Source organism: Anomaloglossus baeobatrachus, chromosome 7 (assembly GCF_048569485.1).
Source record: "Anomaloglossus baeobatrachus isolate aAnoBae1 chromosome 7, aAnoBae1.hap1, whole genome shotgun sequence".
NCBI lineage: Eukaryota > Metazoa > Chordata > Amphibia > Anura > Aromobatidae > Anomaloglossus > Anomaloglossus baeobatrachus.
Genome location: NC_134359.1, coordinates 22881234 through 22903150, shown reverse-complemented (window position 1 = coordinate 22903150; position 21917 = coordinate 22881234). Strand labels below are relative to the sequence as shown.

The 21917-nt window shown below is 48.2% G+C and overlaps 1 protein-coding gene across 1 annotated transcript in view; it reads right to left on the bottom strand.

Annotated features, from left to right (window-relative positions):
* Nucleotides 1-4764: 4764 nt before the first annotated feature.
* UBXN4 (UBX domain protein 4) overlaps nucleotides 4765-21917 on the bottom strand; it is a 35338-nt gene continuing 18185 nt past the window's right edge. The window contains exons 5-13 of the mRNA XM_075317153.1: nucleotides 15034-15190; nucleotides 14862-14952; nucleotides 12844-12898; nucleotides 11698-11862; nucleotides 9891-10018; nucleotides 9713-9815; nucleotides 9177-9308; nucleotides 8806-9017; nucleotides 4765-6448 (exon numbers count right to left, since the gene is read on the bottom strand). Of these exons, the coding sequence (XP_075173268.1) occupies nucleotides 6313-6448; nucleotides 8806-9017; nucleotides 9177-9308; nucleotides 9713-9815; nucleotides 9891-10018; nucleotides 11698-11862; nucleotides 12844-12898; nucleotides 14862-14952; nucleotides 15034-15190 (1179 nt within the window). The 3' untranslated portion in view covers nucleotides 4765-6312. The remainder of the gene's footprint in view (nucleotides 6449-8805; nucleotides 9018-9176; nucleotides 9309-9712; nucleotides 9816-9890; nucleotides 10019-11697; nucleotides 11863-12843; nucleotides 12899-14861; nucleotides 14953-15033; nucleotides 15191-21917) is intronic.

The window sequence follows — 21917 nt, the reverse complement described above, 5'->3', positions numbered from 1 at the left end:
CCGCAGAATTCAGATGGAAAAACGGCCCTTGAGACAGCAGATCTGGACGGTCTGGTAGTGCCCACGGTTGGCCTACCGTGAGATGCCACAGATCCGGGTACCACGACCTTCTTGGCCAATTTGGAGCGACGAGTATGGCTCGCTGGCAGTCGGACTTGATTTTCCGGAGAACTCTGGGTAACAATGCTAGAGGTGGGAACACATAGGGGAGTCGGAATTGCGACCAATCCTGAACCAAGGCGTCTGCCGCCAGCGCTCGGTGATCGTGAGACCGTGCCATGAAAACTGGGACCTTGTTGTTGTGCCGTGACGCCATCAGATCGACGTCCGGCGACCCCCAGCGGCAACAGATCTGTTGAAACACGTCCGGGTGAAGGGACCATTCTCCTGCGTCCATGCCCTGGCGACTGAGAAAGTCTGCTTCCCAGTTTTCCACGCCTGGGATGTGAACTGCAGATATGGTGGACGCTCTGCTTTCCACCCACGTCAAAATCCGCTGGACTTCTTGAAAAGCTTGGCGACTGCGTGTTCCCCCTTGGTGGTTGATGTACGCCACCGCCGTGGAATTGTCCGACTGAATCCGAATCTGCTTGCCTTCCAGCCATTGTTGGAAGGCTCGCAGGGCAAGGTAGATTGCTCTGATTTCCAGAACATTGATCTGCAAGGTGGACTCTTCCTGAGTCCACGTCCCCTGAGCCCTGTGGTGGAGAAACACCGCTCCCCACCCTGATAGGCTCGCATCTGTCGTGACCACTGCCCAGGACGGGGGAAGGAACGACTTTCCCTGTGACAATGAGTTGGGGAGAAGCCACCAACGTAGAGAATCCTTGGCAGTCTGAGAGAGGGAGACAGTCCTGTCGAGGGACGTCGATTTCCCATCCCATAGGCGTAGAATGTCCCATTGTAGAGGGCGCAGATGAAACTGCGCGAACGGGACTGCCTCCATTGCTGCTACCATCTTTCCTAGGAAATGCATGAGGCGCCTCAGTGAGTGCGACTGGCTCTGAAGGAGAGATTGCACTCCGGTCCGTAGCGAGCACTGCTTGTCCAGTGGAAGCCTCACTATCGCTGATAGAGTATGAAACTCCATGCCAAGATAAGTCAGAGATTGGGTCGGGGTTAGATGAGACTTTGGAAAGTTGATAATCCACCCGAAAGTCTGGAGAGTGTCTAGCGCCACCTTCAGACTGTGTTGGCATGCTTCTTGAGAGGATGCCTTTATAAGCAGGTCGTCTAGGTACGGGATGACCGAGTGACCTTGCGAGTGCAGAACAGCTACTACTGCTGCCATGACTTTGGTGAAGACCCGGGGGGCTGTTGCCAGACCGAAGGGTAACGCTACGAACTGTAGGTGCTCGTCGTGTATGACGAAACGTAGGAAACGCTGATGCTCTGGTGCAATCGGCACGTGGAGATACGCATCTTTGATGTCTATTGATGCTAGAAAATCTCCCTGAGACATTGAGGCTATGACGGAGCGTAGGGATTCCATCCGGAACCTCCTGACTTTTACGTGTCTGTTGAGCAACTTCAGATCCAGGACGGGACGATACGATCCGTCCTTTTTTGGGACCACAAACAGATTGGAGTAAAAACCGTGACCCTGTTCCTGAAGAGGGACGGAGGTCACCACTCCTTCCGCCTTTAGAGCGGCCACCGCCTGCAACAGAGCATCTGCTCGGTCTGGTGGTGGAGAAGTTCTGAAGAAACGAGTTGGCGGACGAGAACCGAACTCTATCCTGTACCCGTGAGATAGAATATCTCTCACCCAACGGTCTTTGACATTTGCTAGCCAAATGTCGCCAAAGTGGGACAGCCTCCCACCGACCGCGGGTGTGGGCATCGGAGACCGCAAGTCAGGAGGACGTCGTTTTGGCAACGGTTCCTCCGGCTGGTCTTTTTGGGCGTGACTGAGACCTCCAAGAATTTGAACGTCTCTGGTCCTTTTGAGTCTTTTTTGACGAGGCGAATTGGGACCTGCCCTGTCCTCGAAAGGACCGATAACCAGACTGACCCCTCCTCTGTTGGGGCTTGTTTTGTCTGTGTTGCGGTAAGGAAGAGTCCTTACCCTTGGAGTGTTTGATGATTTCATCCAAACGCTCTCCAAACAATCGGTCACGGGAAAAAGGCAAATTGGTTAAGCACTTCTTGGAATGAGAATCTGCTTTCCAATGTCTCAACCACAGAGCCCTACGCAAAACAACTGAGTTGGCTGACGCCACTGCCGTGCGGCTTGTAGCGTCAAGAACAGCATTAATCGCGTACGACGCGAATGCCGCCATTTGCGAGGTCAATGGTGCTACCTGCGGGGCAAATGCACGTGTGACAGAGTCGACTCGCGCAAGCCCGGCCGTGATAGCTTGGAGTGCCCATACGGCCGCAAAAGAAGGCGCTAATGACGCTCCAATCGCTTCATAGATGGATTTCAGCCAGAGCTCCATCTGCCTGTCAGTGGCATCTTTAAGTGCCGCTCCATCTTCAACAGCAACCAAGGATCTGGCTGCAAGCCTGGAAATTGGAGGATCCACTTTTGGACACTGGGTCCAACCCTTGACCACTTCAGAGGGAAAAGGGTAGCGTGTATCTTTAAGTCGTTTAGGAAAACGCCTTTCAGGATAAGCGTGGGGTTTCTGGATTGCGTCTCTGAAGTCAGCGTGGTCCAGAAAAGTGCTTAATGTACGCTTAGGGTATCTGAAATGGATTCTCTCGTGCTGCGAAGCTGACTCCTCTACAGGAGGAGCTGGTGGGGAAATATTCAACATCTTATTGATGTTAAATATAAGATCATTAACTATTGCGTCACCATCTGGTGTATCTAGATTGAGAGCGGTCCCAGGATCAGAATCCTGATCAGTTAAGTCCGCCTCATCACCCATAGATTCATCCCGCTGGGATCCAGACCATTGAGATGAATGTGAAGGCCCGTCATAACGAGCCCGCTTAGGCTGCCCGGGGCCATCGTCCGAGTCAGAGTCTTCACCCTGAGGTGTAGATGCCCGTCCCGGAGCTAGGAGCTGAGGGGGACCAGGGGGCAATACATGCACAGTGTCCGTGGTCTGAAGTACAGGCCTAGCTCGCAATGTGTCAAGAATTTGTGACATAGTGAGAGACATTCTGTCAGCAAAAGCTGCAAACTCAGTTCCTGTCACCTGGACAGCATTCACAGGTGGTACACCCTGGGACACGTCCAGCAGAGGTCCCGACTGTGCAAGCGCCGCAGGGGCCGAGCACTGCACACAATGGGGGTCCGTGGAGCCTGCCGGTAGAAAAGTCCCACATGCGGTGCAGGAAGCATACAATGTCTGTGCCTTGGCACCCTTGCGTTTTACGGGCGACATGCTGCTGGCTCTCTGCATGTGAGAGAGTCTATAGCCAAAGGGCGACCAGCGCTATGTAATACCAAGTATTTGTAGCCACAAAATACTACGAATACTACGAGCACAAGAGGGGGTGAGCCCTGAGGGCTGCTTACCGCCCGCTGAACAGCGGGTAAGAGGCTGCAGATTCCCTGTCTGGGTCTCCCCGGCTCCCCTCTGCAGCTCAGCGTGTCTGCAAGAATGGCTGCCGGCTACTGTGGAGAGGGGCGGTCCGTGGGAGTTCCCAAACAAAAGTGCGGGAACAGTGTCCCCTCTGTGCTGACTGTGAGGGCTGGAGTATGTAAAAACGACTCCAGCCCTCAGCGCTGATGCCGTGGCCAGCGTCCCGCCCCTCTCCTGACTGGCAGGTCTGTGGGCGGGAACGAACGCAAGCAGGCCGCAAAAGCCGGGGACTCGAGTTGTCAGCGCGGCCGCCGTAAAAGCGCGGGCCGCGCTGAAGTCCCCGGCGCACCGCAAGTGCCAGCCGCGCCGCTGTTCGAGCGGCCGGCGCGACCGAGTTCTGGACGTGGGCAGCGTCCCGCCCCTCTCCTGACTGGCAGGTGTGGGGGCGGGAACGAAAGGAAGCAGGCCGCAAAAGCCGGGGACTGTAGTTATCAGCGCGGCCGCCGTAAAAGCGCAGGCCGCGCTGAAGTCCCCGGCGCACTACAAGTGCCAGCCGCGCCGCAGTCCCAGCGGCCGGCGCGTCCTATTCCCATAAATGTGCCTGCTTCAGCAAAGCTGAATGAGGCCATGGCACAGGCGCCGCAGCGCTGATGTCCCCCGGCGCACTACAACACCCAGCATGCTGCGGTGTGAGCGCCAGATACACGGGGACACAGAGTACCTTGAGGATGCAGGGCCATGTCCCTGATGTACTCCGCTCCATCCAGCATCTTCTCCAGGGGCTGTAGATGGAGCACGGTCTCTGTGCCTGGAGACCGGTAAATCCCACTTCACCCAGAGCCCTGTAAAAAGGGATGGGGAAGGAATCAGCATGTGGGCTCCTGCCGCCGTACCCGCAATGGGTACCTCAACCTTACAAACACCTCCGACATAAGTGGGGTGAGAAGGGAGCATGCTGGGGACACTATATGTGTCCTCTTTTCTTCCATCCGACATAGTCAGCAGCTGCTGCTGACTAAGAACAATGGAGCTATGCGTGCGTGTCTGACCTCCTTGCGCACAAAGCTAAAACTGAGGAATCTGTACTCCTACGGGAGGGTGTATAGCCAGAAGGGGAGGGGCCTTACACTTTTAAGTGTAGTTCTTTGTGCGGCCTCCAGAGGCAGTAGCTATACACCCACTGTCTGGGTCTCCCAATTAGGAGCGAAAAAGAAAAACACACTTTATAATACTCACCTAACGGTCGCGCTGCGGTGGATGTGGCTCAGATGGGCGTCTTCATCCTCCGGTGCCGGCGGCGTCTCTTTCAGCCATCTTTGTTCTCCTTCTGAAGCCTGTATGCATGTCGCGTCTACGTCATACACACTCTCCGGTCCTGCGCATGCGCACTACAACACTTTGATCTGCCCTGGTTAGGACCTGAATGCCGGCGAGTCCCGTCATACACCGCGGCTTCAGAAGGACGACAGAGGCGGCAACAAAGATGGCCGAAAGAGGCGGTGCCGGCACCGGAGGACGAAGACGCCCATCTGAGCCACATCCACCGCAGCGACCGGTTTAGGTGAGTATTTTAAAGCGATTTTTATGTTCTACACAGCGGCCTCGGCTCTTATATACAGCAAAAAACTGGTGACAGGTTCCCTTTAATTGCACTGGGCCATTCCTCTGTCTTCAGCTAGGAAATGCAGGGCATAACTATTTCCTAATAAAGTGGGCTTGGATCCATATCTATTGCCAAATTAGTGCAGACAGCGTCGAGCACCTTATTGACAAGGGAAATGGCAGCTCCCAAGTGACAATTTATTCATTGCCAGGAGGAACAACAGAGGGACGGCACAATGCAGAGTCCGAAGAAAATGGAGCATAATTGCTATTTCAAATTTGGAGGGGATTGCAAACTTGGCATTTTATACACCAGACTTAACCAATTTAGTGCATCTTACTCCAGCTGACGCTCAATTAAGAGATGTACACACTATCGTCTCACCTTGGGAAATGGGTAAAGTTGTAATTTACCCCTTATTAAAAAAAATCCCTCCATTCTTATGCAAAGGATTTTTAATTTTAATGTTTTCTGCAGCCAAAGGTGGCCTTTTCCTAGGCACTGCTCAATGCTTTAGACCTGGTGAGCGCTGCTCTGAAGCCGGCTGGATTGCTTGATCCGGACAGTTTCAGTGTCCGAGGCAGGAATAGGCAAAGTTTTGTCCGCTTGTAGCATGCAGAGCGGATAGTTCGGCCCGGTGATGATACCGTGCCGCTGATCTGAACTGTCAATCTTTAGGAGCGCGCCGTCTCACAGGAAGGAGAAAGTTCGGAAGGATAGCAATACGCTCGTAAAGAAAGAACATTAGACAACTCTTATGAATCGGATACAATCTCACAAATTATTGCATGGCTACGTTAATATAAAAAATTCTGAGACTTTTTACCGTCAGTTTTCTAATGGAATGAGCATTTTGCATTTCCCCCATAGTATTTACTAGAAAAGACATGTATGGAGACCTGACAATTCCGCTTAGGTAGCAGCAATTTTTTTTTTTTTTTTGCCAAAGTCTGCACTAAATGAAAATGATTTAAGGAAATGTTGCAGTTTGCACAAAATAAAGAGGGAAAAAAAAAAAAAAAAAATATTCCGGAACTCAAACTTGTTAGATAAGCTTAATCTATCAAGTCCAGCGTCTGTAAAAGTATAATCAGAGATGAATTAGCGGATCCTAAATATCATGCATTGATCTAAGCCGTGTGACAGTGATTAAAATACAGAACCCCCCCAAACCGCAGCAATGTGGCTCAAACAAATCAAACCCTAAAACAAACATGGGTCAATCCGCTCCTACATCTGCTGAGTGGAGTTCCCGTTCCAGGTGTTGTTTTCGTCCTCGTCGTCTTGCGTCCTTAACCTGTAGATTTTACCTTCTTTTTTAAATTCGTCTGTTCGTTTTTCAAGTACCCTTTTTCGCATTGTTTCCCTGGAGGGGACAAGGAGACATGCGATTAGATGTTCAGAGAGGAATAGTTTTTACTTTGTAGATTATGCTTAAATGATTGCCATTAATCCTCGCTTCGTATTGAAAGTCTGGCCGAAATGTGCGATATAGTGTGTTGCAAATCTCAAAAATCTATCCTATTGTCAAGATTCAAAGCTAAACGTCTTCCATGACTTGCATCAGATCTAGGTGTTTTAGATACATTCTGCACCTCGCCCGACTACTGCGCTGTTCAATCCATCAACCAAAAACGGAGGACGTATGGCACAACTCCAAACCTACCAAGACATGGTTCATCGAAACTGACATCCGAAGAGGAGCACTAATGATAGAAGAAGCCGAGAGGCCCATGGTCACTGGAGGAGCCACAGAATCTGTCCACAGGACGACTAAAGCGGGCTTTACACGCTACAATATATCTTACGATGTGTCGGCGGGGTCACGTAAGTGACGCACATCCGGCATCGTAAGTTATATTGTAGCGTGTGACAGCTACGTGCGATTGAACGATAAAACGTTCATGGCATACACGTCGTTCAATTCCTAAAAATTGTATGTCCGGTTGTTCAATGTTCCCGAGGTACCACACATCGTGGTGTGTGACACCCCGGGAACGATGAACAGATCTTACCTGCGTCCCGCAGCTCCCACCGGCAATGCGGAAGGAAGGAGGTGGGCGGGATGTTTACGTCCCGCTCAGCTCCGCCCCTCCGCTTCTATTGGCCGGCTGTCGCGTGACGTCGCTGTGACGCCGAACGTTCCTCCCACTCCAGGAAGTGGACGTTCGCCGCCCACATCGAGGTCGTATGGAAGGGTAAGTACGCGTGACAGCAAATAATCGTTTGTGCGACACGGGCAACAAACTGAACGTGCCGCACATATGATGGGGGCGGTTACGATCGCATACGATATCGTATGCTTAATCGTAATGTGTAAAGCAGGCTTTAGTTGTATACGCCACAAATCTGAACTTTATGGAAGAGCGGCAGAAAGATAGATATTTTTGAAAACAAGGCATAAGAAGACCCATTTGAAGTCATGTAGAAGACACTGCGAGCAGTGAAGAAGGTGCTCTGGTCGGATGAGACCAAAAAAGAAAACTAATACTGCACATCACCCTGAAAACACCCTCCCCACAGTCACACATGGTGGCGGCAGCTTCCTACTGTAGGGAAGAAGGAGCAGGCAGGCTGGTTAGAGTTCATGGGAAAATGGATGGAGCTAAATAAAAGGAAATCCTGGAGAAATCCTGTTGGAGGCGGCAAAATACTTGAGACTGTGACGTAGCTTCACCTTGTAGCAGGACAATGGACTCTAAACATTCTGCAAGAGCTACAATGGAGAGTTTAGATCAGAGCAAATTCCTGTGGGTGAACGCAACAGTCACAGGCCCTGCCCCTTCTGGTCTCATGGGTATGACCTCACAGGTCCTTCCTAGTAAAAAGGAAAATCGAGTGTATAATACTTATGCTAATTCTAACAGGGGGCGGGGATAAGTATGCATACCCCCCCAGATATTATCTGATCCTCAGCTGCTGTCACTCAAGAAGCTGCTGAGTTTATAAACTTTACTTTCTTGGATTTCAAAACCTAAACATCCGAGGTGACCACTAAAAGGTATGTATAGAATCAGCCCGATAGCGGCAGTACAGCACTGGCTTTAGGTTATATAATATTATTTTTATTATTATTATTAATAATAATAATTGTATTCATTTATATAGTGCTATTAATTCCACAGCGCTTAACATACATTAGCATCACTAGCCCCATTGGGGCTCACAATCTAGAGTCCCTATCACTATGTCTTTGGAGTGTGGGAGGAAACCGGAGAACCCGGAGGAAACCCACGCAAACACGGGGAGAACATACAAACTCCTTGCAGATTATGTCCTTGGTGGGATTTGAACCCAGGACCCCAGCGCTGCAAGGCTGCAGTGCTAACCACTGAGCCACCACAAGACTGCAGTGCTAACCACTGAGCTCCTGGTGATTGGTTCCCTTTAACCGCTACTAATCCTTGTGCAATATACTGGATGCAACCAGGTCATACTTGTTGTGGCCAGTCGCTGTGTGCGTATGAAGATAAGAGGCATTCGATACTGCGCCCCTTATATTTGTTATATTGTACCCTGAAAATAATTTGGGCATTTGGATGTCATCGAGATGTGTCTCCCATAAACGTTTAAAGAAAGACGCACAATTTTACCTGTCATTTGTTTTCTTAAGATAGATGTGGGTACAAGCTTTCAGAAATGTTTGCGGATGTGCCATCACATGTCCCTCTTTACAAGGGATCCATGACCTGTCAGTAATTATGGACCTCGTCATACACTTACCTCTTTGGCTCTGAGCTACTAGATGCGGAGGAGTTTGCACTTTCCTGCTGTGTATATCCTGGCCTGTCCGTGTGCTGTGTTGGGGGTGGGCTGCTGAATAAGAAACTGCTCAGAAACCGCCAGACTGCAAGGAGGGGATATAGCAAGGTGCCTAAAAAGCCCCACACCCCCCCGTCTGATGACTGCACAACAGCCCGAGCTGGTCTTCCAGCCTATAAAAAAAAAAAAAGAGCAAAGGCAAAAGGGTTAATACAAACCAGAGCCGTGTATATGAAGTGCTGAGTATATTCACAAGCAGCAGATTCTGCATGGACTTTCTGCCACGCGTACCCACACCCTACTCACCGCAAACACAGGCGATGCACACTTACCGGCAAGAGGACTATCGAGGCACTGGGTGCAAGTTCCAGAGACAGTAAAGATTTCCCATAATCCTCTTTGGTAAATTCTCTACGAGGAAACATTGTGGCTAATGAGAAATTGCCGTATGTGTTTCCAACAGTCTGCAATTAAAAAAAATAAATAAAAAAAAAAAATGTATTTAATTAGTGCACCCCTTCCACAAAAGGGATGAGTAAGAATGGTCATCAATGGGAAGTTCTGTACAGCCCTTGGAAAAAAAAAAGAAAAAACCTATTCAACTATTCGATGTTGCTGGGAACCAAATACTACTATATATATATAAATAAATAAAAAGACTGATTTTCTGACTTTCAGGTTTGTGTATGTACGATGAGGTGGCATCAATTGCAAAGAGAAGGGCAAGGGAGGGTAGAAAGGGACAGGTGAGCACAATCCTTAAATATAACCTGAGTAAGAAGACCACTGTAAACATCCCAACAACCCATTTTACAACAAAGCCATAAGTGCAGCTTGGAAAATGTGAGCAAATCTATCCTCGGCTGACCTGTGCAGCAAACTGCCGAGCTTCCTCCAGGGGGGCTTCGGAGGAGAACTGGTTAGTGAAGGAAGAGCCATCGGGAAGTCTGAACTGTATCCTGGCTACCGTTCTGAACAGAGAAAAACAATGTCATATCCAGGTGTGAGGAGACAGCGGGCTGTAGAGACCAGGGTACAGCACTAACCTCCGCTCCTTCTGTGCAGCTTCCCTCCTCGCTTCCATCTCCGCCTGTCGGGCCTGAAGTTCAGCCGCCCTTATGGCCTCTTGTTCTTCTTTAGTCTTAGCGAATTTGGCAGCTCGATCAGCACGATCCTAAAAAGCAAAACATTTGTCTGTAAGCTTCAAAATATTAATATCAACTCCTTCTAGAAGTACAATTCACTGCAGGAAAGCGGTGGGTTTATAGCGGAGAAATGTCTGCGCACAGTGTCTCACACCAGCAGAATAGCAAGTGCAGCTCTGGAGTATATATTACTTATCCTGTATTAATGCATGTACATAGCGACTGCACAAGCAGAATAGTGAGTGCAGCTCTGGAGTATAATACAGGAGGTAACTCCAGACCAGTAGAGGATAAGTAATGCAATGTATGTACACAGTGACTGCACCAGCAGAATAGTGAGTGCAGCTCTGGAGTATAATAAAGGATGTAACTAAAGATCAGTACATGATAAGTAATGTAAGTTCCATCCTGTATTATACTCCAGAGCTGCACTCACTATTCTGCTGGTGGAGTCACTGTGTACATACATTACACTACTGATCCTGAGTTACCACCTGTATTATACTCCAGAGCTGCATTCACTATTCTGCTGGTGGAGTCACTGTGTACATACATTACACTACTGATCCTGAGTTACCACCTGTATTATACTCCAGAGCTGCACTCACTATTCTGCTGGTGGAGTCACTGTGTACATACAGTTGAAATTACAAGTTACCATACCCTTTCTATAAAGAGACATCTGCAGGTTTTCACTGTTCTCTATAAAGACACATCTGCAGGTTTTTCCCTCCACTCTCTATACAGATACATCTGCAAGTTTTTCCCTTCGCTCTCTATAAAGACATCTGCAGGTTTTTCCCTCCACTCTCTATACAGATACATCTGCAAGTTTTTCCCTTCGCTCTCTATAAAGACACATCTGCAGGTTTTTCTCACTATCTGACATGAAATCAGAATAAATCTTTCCAGTTTTAGGTTAATTAGGAACCAAAATGATTTAGATTTGCCAAATGCCAGAATAATGAGATGACTAGTAATGTAATGTAATGTATGTACACAGTGACTGCACCAGCAGAATAGTGAGTGCAGCTCTGGAGTATGTATTACTTATCCTGTATTAATGCATGTACATAGCGACTGGACTAGCAGAATAGTGAGTGCAGCTCTGAAGTATAATACAAGATGTAACTCAGGATCAGTACAAGATAAGTAATGTAATGTATGTACAGTGACTGCAGCAGCAGAATAGTGAGTGCAGCTCTGGAGTATAATACAGGAGGTAACTCCAGACCAGTAGAGGATCAGTAATGCAATGTATGTACACAGTGACTACACCAGCAGAATAGTGAGTGCAGCTCTGGAGTATAATACAGGATGTAACTCCGGATCAGTACAGGATCAGTAATGTAATGTATGTACACAGTGACTGCAGCAGCAGAATAGTGAGTGCAGCTCTGGAGTATAATACAGGATGTAACTCCGGATCAGTACAGGATCAGTAATGTAATGTATGTACACAGTGACTGCAGCAGCAGAATAGTGAGTGCAGCTCTGGAGTATAATACAGGATGTAACTCCGGATCAGTACAGGATCAGTAATGTAATGTATGTACACAGTGACTGCAGCAGCAGAATAGTGAGTGCAGCTCTGGAGTATAATACAGGATGTAACTCCGGATCAGTACAGGATCAGTAATATAATGTATGTACACAGTGACTTCACCAGCAGAATAGTGAGCACAGCTCTGGAATATACCCGGCTAACCTGTGCAATCTGCTGTTTGATTCTCTCTCTGGCAGCTTTATCCTCGGCCTTCTCCCTATTCCTCTCCTCCAGTGCCCGTCTGGCCTGGTCATCCTCCTGCTTTCTTTTATACTCTAACATGTCTTTTCCCACTTTTCTCCTCTCAATTTCTCTCTTGATTTCTTTCTACAAAGGACAAAGAGAAAAAGATTATTTCATTGTTTCACACAAATCCTTGCAATCAACAATGAGGACTTCTTAATGTCACAGTGCTCCTGGATGAGGAAGTGTTTACTTTGTAATGGAGTAAATTTTACAAAAATGACTAAATACCTGTAAACACATCATAAAAGTAAATAATATCTGAGCTATACGAAAACAGATTAAACCTTTTGTGCTTAGGGCTACTTCTCACACAGCGAGATCGCTGCTGAGTCACAGGTTTTGTGACGCACCAGTGACCTCATCAGCGATCTCGCTGTGTGTGACACTGAGCAGCGACCTGGCTCCTGCTGTGAAATTGCTGATCGTTACACACTGTTCTGGTTCATTTTTTGCTCGTTGGTCTCCTGCTGTGCAGCACACATCGGCGTGTTTGACGGCGGGAGACCAACGAGCACCGTCTCTGTGTAGGCAGCGTACGCTGGTAACCAGGGTAAATATCGGGTAACTAAGCAAAGCGCTTTGCTTGGTTACCCGATATTTACCTTGGTTACCAGCGTACACCGCTTAGCGCTGGCTCCCTGCACACGTAGCCAGGCTAAATATCGGGTAACTAAGCAAAGCACTTTGCTTGGTTAGCCGATATTGACCTTGGTTACTAGCATATACGGCTTAGCGCTGGCTCCCTGCACACGTAAGGGTACACATCGGGTTACTAAGCAAAGCGCTTTGCTTAGTAATCCAATATTTACTCTGGTTACCAAGCGCAGAGTCGCTGGTAGCTGGTCACTGGTGAGATCTGCCTGATTGACAGCTCACCAGCTACCATGTAGCGACGCACCAGCGATCCTGACCAGGTCGCATCGTGGTCAGAATTGCTGGTACGTCGTTTAGCGAGACGGTACCCTTAGACGAAAAGGACTAAAGACTACCCGGCGAGGATCAAGGTTCAGTTGAATTCTGGATGTTGGGGCAAAACCACGAAACAATAGACTAGCTACTTACCTCTTGCTCGTCCTTCTTTTTCTCTTCCATTTTCTTTTCCAGCTTGGACATAACCCTACAATAAAGATACTGTATTAGTTTAATTGATTCAAATCCATCCAAGTTAATCCCAAAAATAAATAAACGCAGACATTAAACATGGGGTTGATATGATGTCCCATTAAAGGGAACTGTCATCGATTTATGCTGCTGCACATAGACCTGGAGAGTACAGAGTGGGCTCAATGTCTAAACCCACACAATATACAGCGAGTAACGTTGGGTTTCATTTGTTACACAGGCAACACCGACCATCCAGGGTCAGAGCTAAGTCTCATCCAGGCAGTCTAACCCCTTAGAAGCTGCTGTCAATAATGACTGAGGTGTCTTAAGTGGTTACACAAAGGGTCCCAATGAAGAGCCCCAGATATAAATTTGGTATTCCCACAATTTCTCTGACCTCACGGATGGTTAGGTTAGCCTGTAATTTCTCCACTGCAAAAGACATAAGAAAAAAAAAAAAACAACAAAAAAAACCACTATGGTGGAATTACTGTTATTTACCTGTGCCCGACCCCCACCATCCACAAAAGAAAAAAAAAAAAAAACAACTCTTATTTCTAGTACATTAAAAATTTCAGTAAGATATATATACACCGTATTTTTCGCTTTATAAGACGCACTTTTCCTCCCAAAATTTGAGAGAAAAATGGGGGGTGCGTCTTATAAGGCGAATATAGCGGTACTTGGGGGTCCTGTCTGTGCGGTGATCGGGCGGCCGGGTGCCTGTGTGCAAGCGGCCGAATACCTGTGCTTGCGTGCGGGCGGCGGCCGGGTGCCGTGTGCGGGCAGCAGATGGCTGCCACCCGCACGCAAGCACAGGTACCCGGCCGCAGGGTGGGCGGGCAGCCTGCTGGCTGCCACTCTGTGCGTGCGGGGCGGGCGGCTGTGCATCAAGTTACCCAGTTTGTCCGCGGTCCCAGTTTCAAATGATGGCAGCGTGCGCAGGCGAAGCCCTTGAATGAGAGCTCCATCTGCGCAGGCGCCATTATTTGAACTGGGACCGCGGACACTGGGACACTCACTGCACCGGCCTGCTGCATGACTCACCCGACGACGCTGCTGCTGCCGCCGCCGCCACCACCACCACCCCGGACGCCACCTGCCACTGACCCGCCGTGCCTGCCAGAATAACCTCTGCCTCCTGTGACCCCGCTTCACCACCACTGCTGCCCCCCTCCGGTAAGAGAACACCGGATAATAAGACTGACCCCATTTTTCTTACCTTTTTTTATGTCTAAGTTTGGGGTGCGTCTTATATATTAATGTGTGTGTGCGTGTGCGTGTGTATATATCTATCTATCTCTATCTATATCTATCTATATCTATATCTATATCTATCTATCTATATCTATCTATCTATATCTATCTATCTATATCTATCTATCTATATCTATATCTATCTATCTATATCTATCTATCTCTATCTATCTATCTCTATCTATCTATCTCTATCTATCTATATCTATCTATCTATATCTATCTATCTATATCTATCTATCTATATCTATCTATCTATATCTATCTATCTATATCTATCTATCTATATCTATCTATCTATATCTATCTATCTATATCTATCTATCTATCTCTATCTATATCTATCTATCTATATCTATCTATATCTATCTATATCTATCTATATCTATCTATATCTATCTATATCTATCTATATCTATCTATATCTATCTATATCTATCTATATCTATCTATATCTATCTATATCTATCTATATCTATCTATATCTATCTATATCTATCTATATCTATCTATATCTATCTATATCTATCTATATCTATCTATATCTATCTATATCTATCTATATCTATCTCTCATTTTACAAAAAGCATGTCCATTACCAGGTATGAGAGAAAGGCAAGGTGTATGAGAAACTAAAATCTGACTGCAGGTTTAAAGGGTTAACTAAGCTAAGTCACTTCTATAGTACTTGACCAATGTCCTTATATAATAAGGCCCACCTCTCCATCTTTTCAGCCATGTCACTGGATGATTCACTAGCATCTTCTACGACCTCCTTGGATTCATCTGTTGGTGAATCGTCACTTTGTGCTGGGGGAGACGCAATATATATTTACTTACAAGGAATACACAGAATATACTTAGACGGTAATGTCAGAGCAATGTACGGACCTGGGGTGGTCTCAAGAGATGCAGAAGAGGTGTGTACAGGGGGAGATTCCACTGATGGGCTCTCAGATACCGGACATGATTCAGTAGTAGAGGTGACAGGAGAATCACTGGGTAAGTCTGTGCCTGCCGGTAGCTCGTCATTCTTGCCCGAGTGCATCTAGTGGGCGGATAAAAAAATAAATAAATCATTAACCAAAAGAATAGCAAACAATATGCTCCATTAAAACAAGCAATATCCTGGGTCATCTGTAGGAGCAAAGGTCACAATTACATACAGGTACAGGGATACAAGGTTCACACAACTTTAGCTGCTTGATGTATAAATAGGTAATAAATGGGATGAAAGTACAGGAACCTTGAGATTTCAGCTCTAAAGCCTTTGTGATTAAAGCTTATTCCCACTTCCAAAAAAAATAAAAAGTATAACCAGCTTCACACACGTAGGGAACATTTGTTTTAGGATACATAAATCTGTGTATATATCTATATAATATCTATATCTATATCAAATAATTTCCCAAGCAGTATTCGGCTAAAAATGTTGGATACTTTATTAGAAAAATTCAACCAACCAAATCAATCAAATAAACACCTCCTGATGAAGATATTGTTGAAACATATGTTGAGGTGACCAGACGTGGCAGGACTACTCTGTGTAAGTTGCTTTAACCCTTTCATTGGACAACTGTTATTATATATTTGCAGGGTGATTTATGCAATGGCTTTCTTTATGCACTTTGCTAAATATATTATCTCTTTAAAGTATTTATACTAAGCCTTGCACACTTTAACCTGCAATATATAGTCATACAAGTTGAGCACTGGTTGTGTACTGTTTTATAACACACTAATTAAAATACTACATTTTATTTACAAATATATGTGCTATAATTACCTTTATATCCCTGTATGACTATACATCTTCAATTAAATGATTTATATCACCACAGTTTGTCCCTAGACTTATATAAAAAAAAAAGAGAATTTTGTTACTTACCGTAAATTCTTTTTCTTATAGTTCCGTATTGGGAGACCCAGACCATGGGTGTTTAAGCTTCTGCCTCCGGAGGACACACAAAGTACTACACTTAAAAGTGTAGCTCCTCCCTCTGAACATATACACCCCCTGGTAGCCAGTCCTAGCCAGTTTAGTGCAAAAGCTGAAGGAGAATAGCCACCCACAAGTAGAACCGAGTAAGAACCGGAACAACCGGAGACTCTGTCCACGACAACAGCCGGTGATAACACACGGAACAAGAAAATTGCCAACAGGCAACAGGGAGGGTGCTGGGTCTCCCAATACGGAACTATAAGAAAAAGAATTTACGGTAAGTAACAAAATTCTCTTTCTTTATCGTTCCTTTGGGAGACCCAGACCATGGGACGTTCCAAAGCTGTCCCTGGGTGGGAATAAACAGAAAAAAACTAAGAAGTAGGCGGAGCCTAACTTCACAAGTGGGCGACAGCCGTTTGAAGGATGCGTCTGCCCAAGCTCGCATCTGCCGAAGCATGAGCATGCACTTGGTAGTGCTTCGAAAAGGTGTGCAGACTAGCCCAAGTGGCAGCCTGACAGACTTGTTGAGCCGTAGCCTGGTGCCTAAAAGCCCAAGAGGCACCGACAGCTCTGGTCGAGTGTGCTTTAATCCCCGGCGGGGGAGGCACCTGAGTACTCTGGTAGGCGTCCAAAATGGTCTATCTAATCCAACGGGCCAAGGTCGGCTTAGAAGCAGAGAGACCCTTGCGCCGCCCTGTGGTTAGCACAAAAAGAGAGGTGCACCGCCTAAGCGCAGCGGTGCGAGCCACATAAATCCGGAGAGCACGCACCAGATCTAGAGTATGCAGCGCTTTCTCAAAGCGATGAACAGGGGCCGGACAGAAGGAAGGCAAGGAAATATCCTGGTTAAGGTGGAAGGGAGAGACCACCTTAGGGAGAAAGTCCGGAGTCGGACGGAGAACCACCTTGTCTTGGTGAAAAACCAAAAAAGGTGACTCCGAGGAGAGCGCAGCCAAATCAGAGTCTCTCCTGAGAGAAGTTATGGCAAGTAGAAAGGCCACCTTTTGAGAAAGACGATACAAAGAAACCTCCCTAAGAGGCTCAAAGGGGGTTTCTGCAATACCGTGAGGACCAAGTTAAGGTCCCAGGGATCCAAGGGCCACCGATAAAGCGGAATGATGTGAGACGCACCTTGCATGAAGGTGCGGATTTGAGCCAGCCGGGCGATACACCGCTGGAACAGCACTGACAGAGCCGAGACTTGTCCCTTGAGAGAGTTAAGGGACAGTCCTAGCTGCAGACCGGACTGTAAAAAAGACAGAAGGGTCGGCAACGAGAATGGCCAAGGAGAATGGCCGGAAGAGCGACACCAGGACAGGAAAATTTTCCAAGTCCTGTGATAGATCTTGACGGAGGAAGACTTACGGGCCCGGGTCATAGTGGAGATGACTTCAGGAGGGATACCAGAAGCCGTCAAAATCCAGGACTCAAGAGCCACGCCGTCAATTTAAGTGCCGCAGAATTCGGGCGGAAAAACGGACCTTGCGAGAGCAGGTCTGGACGGTCCGGAAGATGCCACGGCATCTCCACGGACAGTTGGAGCAGGTCCGGATACCAAGCTCGCCTGGGCCAGTCCGGTGCAATGAGGATGACTCGACGGCCCTCCATTCTGATCTTGCGCAGGACTCTGGGCAAGAGAGCTAGAGGGGGAAACACGTAGGACAGACGAAACTGGGACCAGTCTTAAACCAGAGCGTCCGCGGGGAAGGCCTGAGGATCGTGGGAGTGAGCCACGTAAACCGGAACCTTGTTGTTGTGACGGGATGCCATTAGGTCCACGTCCGAAGTGCCCCATTTGCGGCAGATTGACTGAAACACTGCCGGGTGCAGGGACCACTCGCCACCGTCCACGGATTGACGGCTGAGATAATCTGCCTCCCAGTTTTCTACGCCAGGGATGTGGACTGCGGATATGGTGGACTTTGAGTCCTCCGCCCATTGAAGGATGCGTTGTACCTCCAACATTGCCAGGCGGCTGCGTGTCCCGCCTTAGTGATTGATGTAGGCAACCGCTGTCGCGTTGTCTGACTGGACTCGAATGTGCCTGCCCGCCAACAGGTGGTGAAAAGCTAGGAGAGCTAGGAGCACAGCTCTGGTTTCCAGCACATTGATTGAAAGGGCTGACTCGGACGGAGTCCAAGTGCCCTGAGCTCTGTGGTGGAGATGTACCGCTCCCCAGCCGGATAGGCTGGCATCCGTGGTGAGAATCACCCAGGACGGAGCCAGGAAGAAGCGCCCTTGGGACAGGGAGAGGGGTCGAAGCCACCACTGAAGAGAGCTCCTGGTCCGTGGCGACAGAGCCACTAACCTCTGTAAGGAGGAAGGCCGCTTGTCCCAACAGCGGAGGATTTCCAGCTGCAGAGGACGCAGATGGAACTGGGCAAAGGGAACCGCCTCCATGGAAGCCACCATTTGACCCAGCACCTGCATCAGGCGCCTGAGGGAATAACGGCGGGGCCTCAGGAGAGCACGCACCGCTAGCCGGAGAGACTGCTGTTTGATTAAGGGCAACTTCACAAGTGCCGGCAAAGTCTCGAACTGCATCCCTAGGTACGTGAGACTCTGAGTCGGAGTCAGAGTGGATTTGTGAAGATTGACAATCCACCCGAATTGGGCTAGGGTGGCGAGAGTGAGCGAAACACTCCGCTGACAGTCTGCGCTGGATGGACCCTTGACCAGAAGGTCGTCCAGGTAAGGGAGCACTGCCAACCCCTGGAGGTGCAGAACCGCAATCACTGCTGCCATGACCTTGGTGAATACCCGAGGGGCCGTGGCTAACCCGAAGGGGAGAGCCACGAATTGGAAATGATCCTCTCCTATCGCAAAACGTAACCAACGCTGATGTGACACTGCGATTGGCACATGTAGATGGGCATCTCTGATGTCGATGGACGCCAGGAAATCCCCTTGGGTCATAGAGGCAATGACTGATCGCAGGGACTCCATGCGAAAATGCCGCACCCGAACATGCTTGTTGAGAAGCTTGAGATCCAGGATGGGCCGGAAGGTACCGTCCTTTTTTGGAACTAGGAAGAGATTTGAGTAAAAACCTCTGAACCGTTCCTGAGCGGGAACTGGGACAATCACTCAGTTTGCCTGAAAGGACGCCACGGCCTGCGAGAAGGCGGCGGCCGTGGAGCAGGGGGGAGTAGAGAGAAAAAAATCTGTTTGGAGGGCTGGAAGAGAATTCTATCCTGTAGCCGTGAGATATGATGTCTCTCACCCACTGATCGGAGACTTGCTTTAACCAAGCGTCGGCAAAGTGGGAGAGCCTGCCACCGACCAAGGACGTGGCTGGAGCGGGCCGAGAGTCATGAGGAAGCTGCCTTAGTGGCAGAACCTCCTGCGGTCTTCTGCGGACGCGCTTTTGGGCGCCAGTTGGATTTCTGATCCTTGGCTGAGTTAGCGGACAAGGCAGAAGGCTTAGAGGATGACCAGTTGGAGGAACGAAAGGAACGAAACGTCGATTGATTCCTACCCTGGGCGGGTTTCCTGGTCTTGGTTTGTGGCATGGAAGTACTCTTCCCGCCAGTAGCTTCTTTAACCCCTTCACCCCCGGCCACTAAAACACCCTAATGACCGGGCCATTTTTTTGCAATTCTGACCAGTGTCACTTTGACAGGTTATAACTCTGGAACGCTTCAACGGATCCTGGCGATTCTGAGATTGTTTTTTCGTGACATATTGTACTTCATGTCAGTTGTAAATTTAGGCCGATATTTTTTGCGTTTATTTGTGAAAATTTAGGAAATTTGGCGAAAATTTTGAAAATTTCGCAATTTTCAAACTTTGAAAATTTATGGCCATAAATCTGAGAGATATGTCACACAAAATAGTTACTAAATAACATTTCCCACTTGTCTACTTTACATCAGCGCAATTTTCGAAATAATTTTTTTTTCCGTTAGGAAGTTAGAAGGGGTCAAAGGTCATCAGCAAATTCTCATTTTTCCAACAAAATTTACAAAATAATTTTTTTTAGGGACCACATTACATTTGAGGTGACTTTGAGAGGCCTAGGTGACAGAAAATACCCAAAAGTGACACCATTCTAAAAACTACACCCCTCACACTGCTCAAAACCACATCCAATAAGTTTATTAACCCTTTAGGTGCTTCACAGGAACCAAAGCAATGTGGAAGGAAAAGAAGGGAATTTTGTTACTTACCGTAAATTCCTTTTCTTCTAGCTCTTATTGGGAGACCCAGACGATTGGGGTATAGCTACTGCCCTCTGGAGGCCACACAAAGCACTACACTAAAAGTGCAAGGCCCCTCCCTCTCTGGCTATACCCCCCCGTGGTATCACGGGTACTCCAGTTTTAGTGCCAAAGCAAGAAGGAGGAAGCCAACAACTGGTTTAAACAAATTAACTCCGAGTAACATCGGAGAACTGAAAAACCGTTCAACATGAACAACATGTGTACCCGCAAACAGCAAAAACAATCCCGAAGGACAACAGGGCGGGTGCTGGGTCTCCCAATAAGAGCTAGAAGAAAAGGAATTTACGGTAAGTAACAAAATTCCCTTCTTCTTCAGCGCTCTATTGGGAGACCCAGACGATTGGGACGTCCAAAAGCTGTCCCTGGGTGGGTAAAGAAATACCTCATGTTAGAGCTGCAAAACAGCCCCCCCCTACGGGGATGTCACTGCCGCCTGCAGGACTCTTCTACCTAAGCTGGCATCCGCCGAAGCATAGGTATGCACCTGATAATGCTTGGTGAACGTGTGCAGACTCGACCAGGTAGCCGCCTGACACACCTGTTGAGCCGAAGCCTGGTGCCGTAATGCCCAGGACGCACCTACGGCTCTGGTTGAGTGGGCTTTTAGCCCTGAAGGAACCGGAAGCCCAGCAGAACGGTAGGCCTCTATAATTGGTTCTTTGATCCATCGAGCCAAGGTGGCTTTAGAAGCCTGCAACCCCTTGCGCGGACCGGCGACAAGGACAAAAAGTGCATCGGAACGGCGCATGGGCGCCGTGCGGGAAATGTAGATCCTGAGTGCTCTCACCAGATCTAGCAAACGCAAGTCCCTTTCATACCGGTGAACCGGATGAGGATAAAAGGAAGGCAATGATATATCCTGATTAAGATGAAACGAGGATACGACCTTAGGGAGAAACTCCGGAATGGGGCGCAGCACAACCTTGTCCTGGTGGAACACCAAGAAGGGAGCCTTGGATGACAGAGCTGCCAGCTCAGACACTCGCCGAAGCGATGTGATCGCAACAAGAAACGCCACTTTCTGTGACAGGCGAGAAAAAGAAACTTCTTTGATAGGCTCGAAGGGCGGCTTCTGGAGAGCCACTAGTACCCTGTTCAGATCCCATGGATCCAACGGCCGCTTGTACGGGGGCACAATATGACAGACCCCCTGCAGGAACGTGCGCACCTTAGGAAGACGTGCTAGACGCTTCTGAAAAAACACGGATAGTGCCGAGACTTGCCCTTTAAGGGAGCCGAGCGACAAGCCCTTTTCCAACCCTGATTGCAGGAAAGATAGAAAAGTGGGCAATGCAAATGGCCACGGAGACACTCCCTGAGCAGAGCACCAGGTTAAGAAAATCTTCCACGTTCTGTGGTAGATCTTAGCAGAAGTTGACTTCCTAGCTTGTCTCATTGTGGCTACCACTCCCTGGGATAATCCTGTTGACGATAGGATCCAGGACTCAATGGCCACACAGTCAGGTTCAGGGCCGCAGAATTCTGATGGAAAAACGGCCCTTGAGACAGCAGGTCTGGACGGTCTGGAAGCGACCACGGTCGGCCGACCGTGAGATGCCACAGATCCGGATACCACGATCTCCTCGGCCAGTCTGGGGCGACGAGTA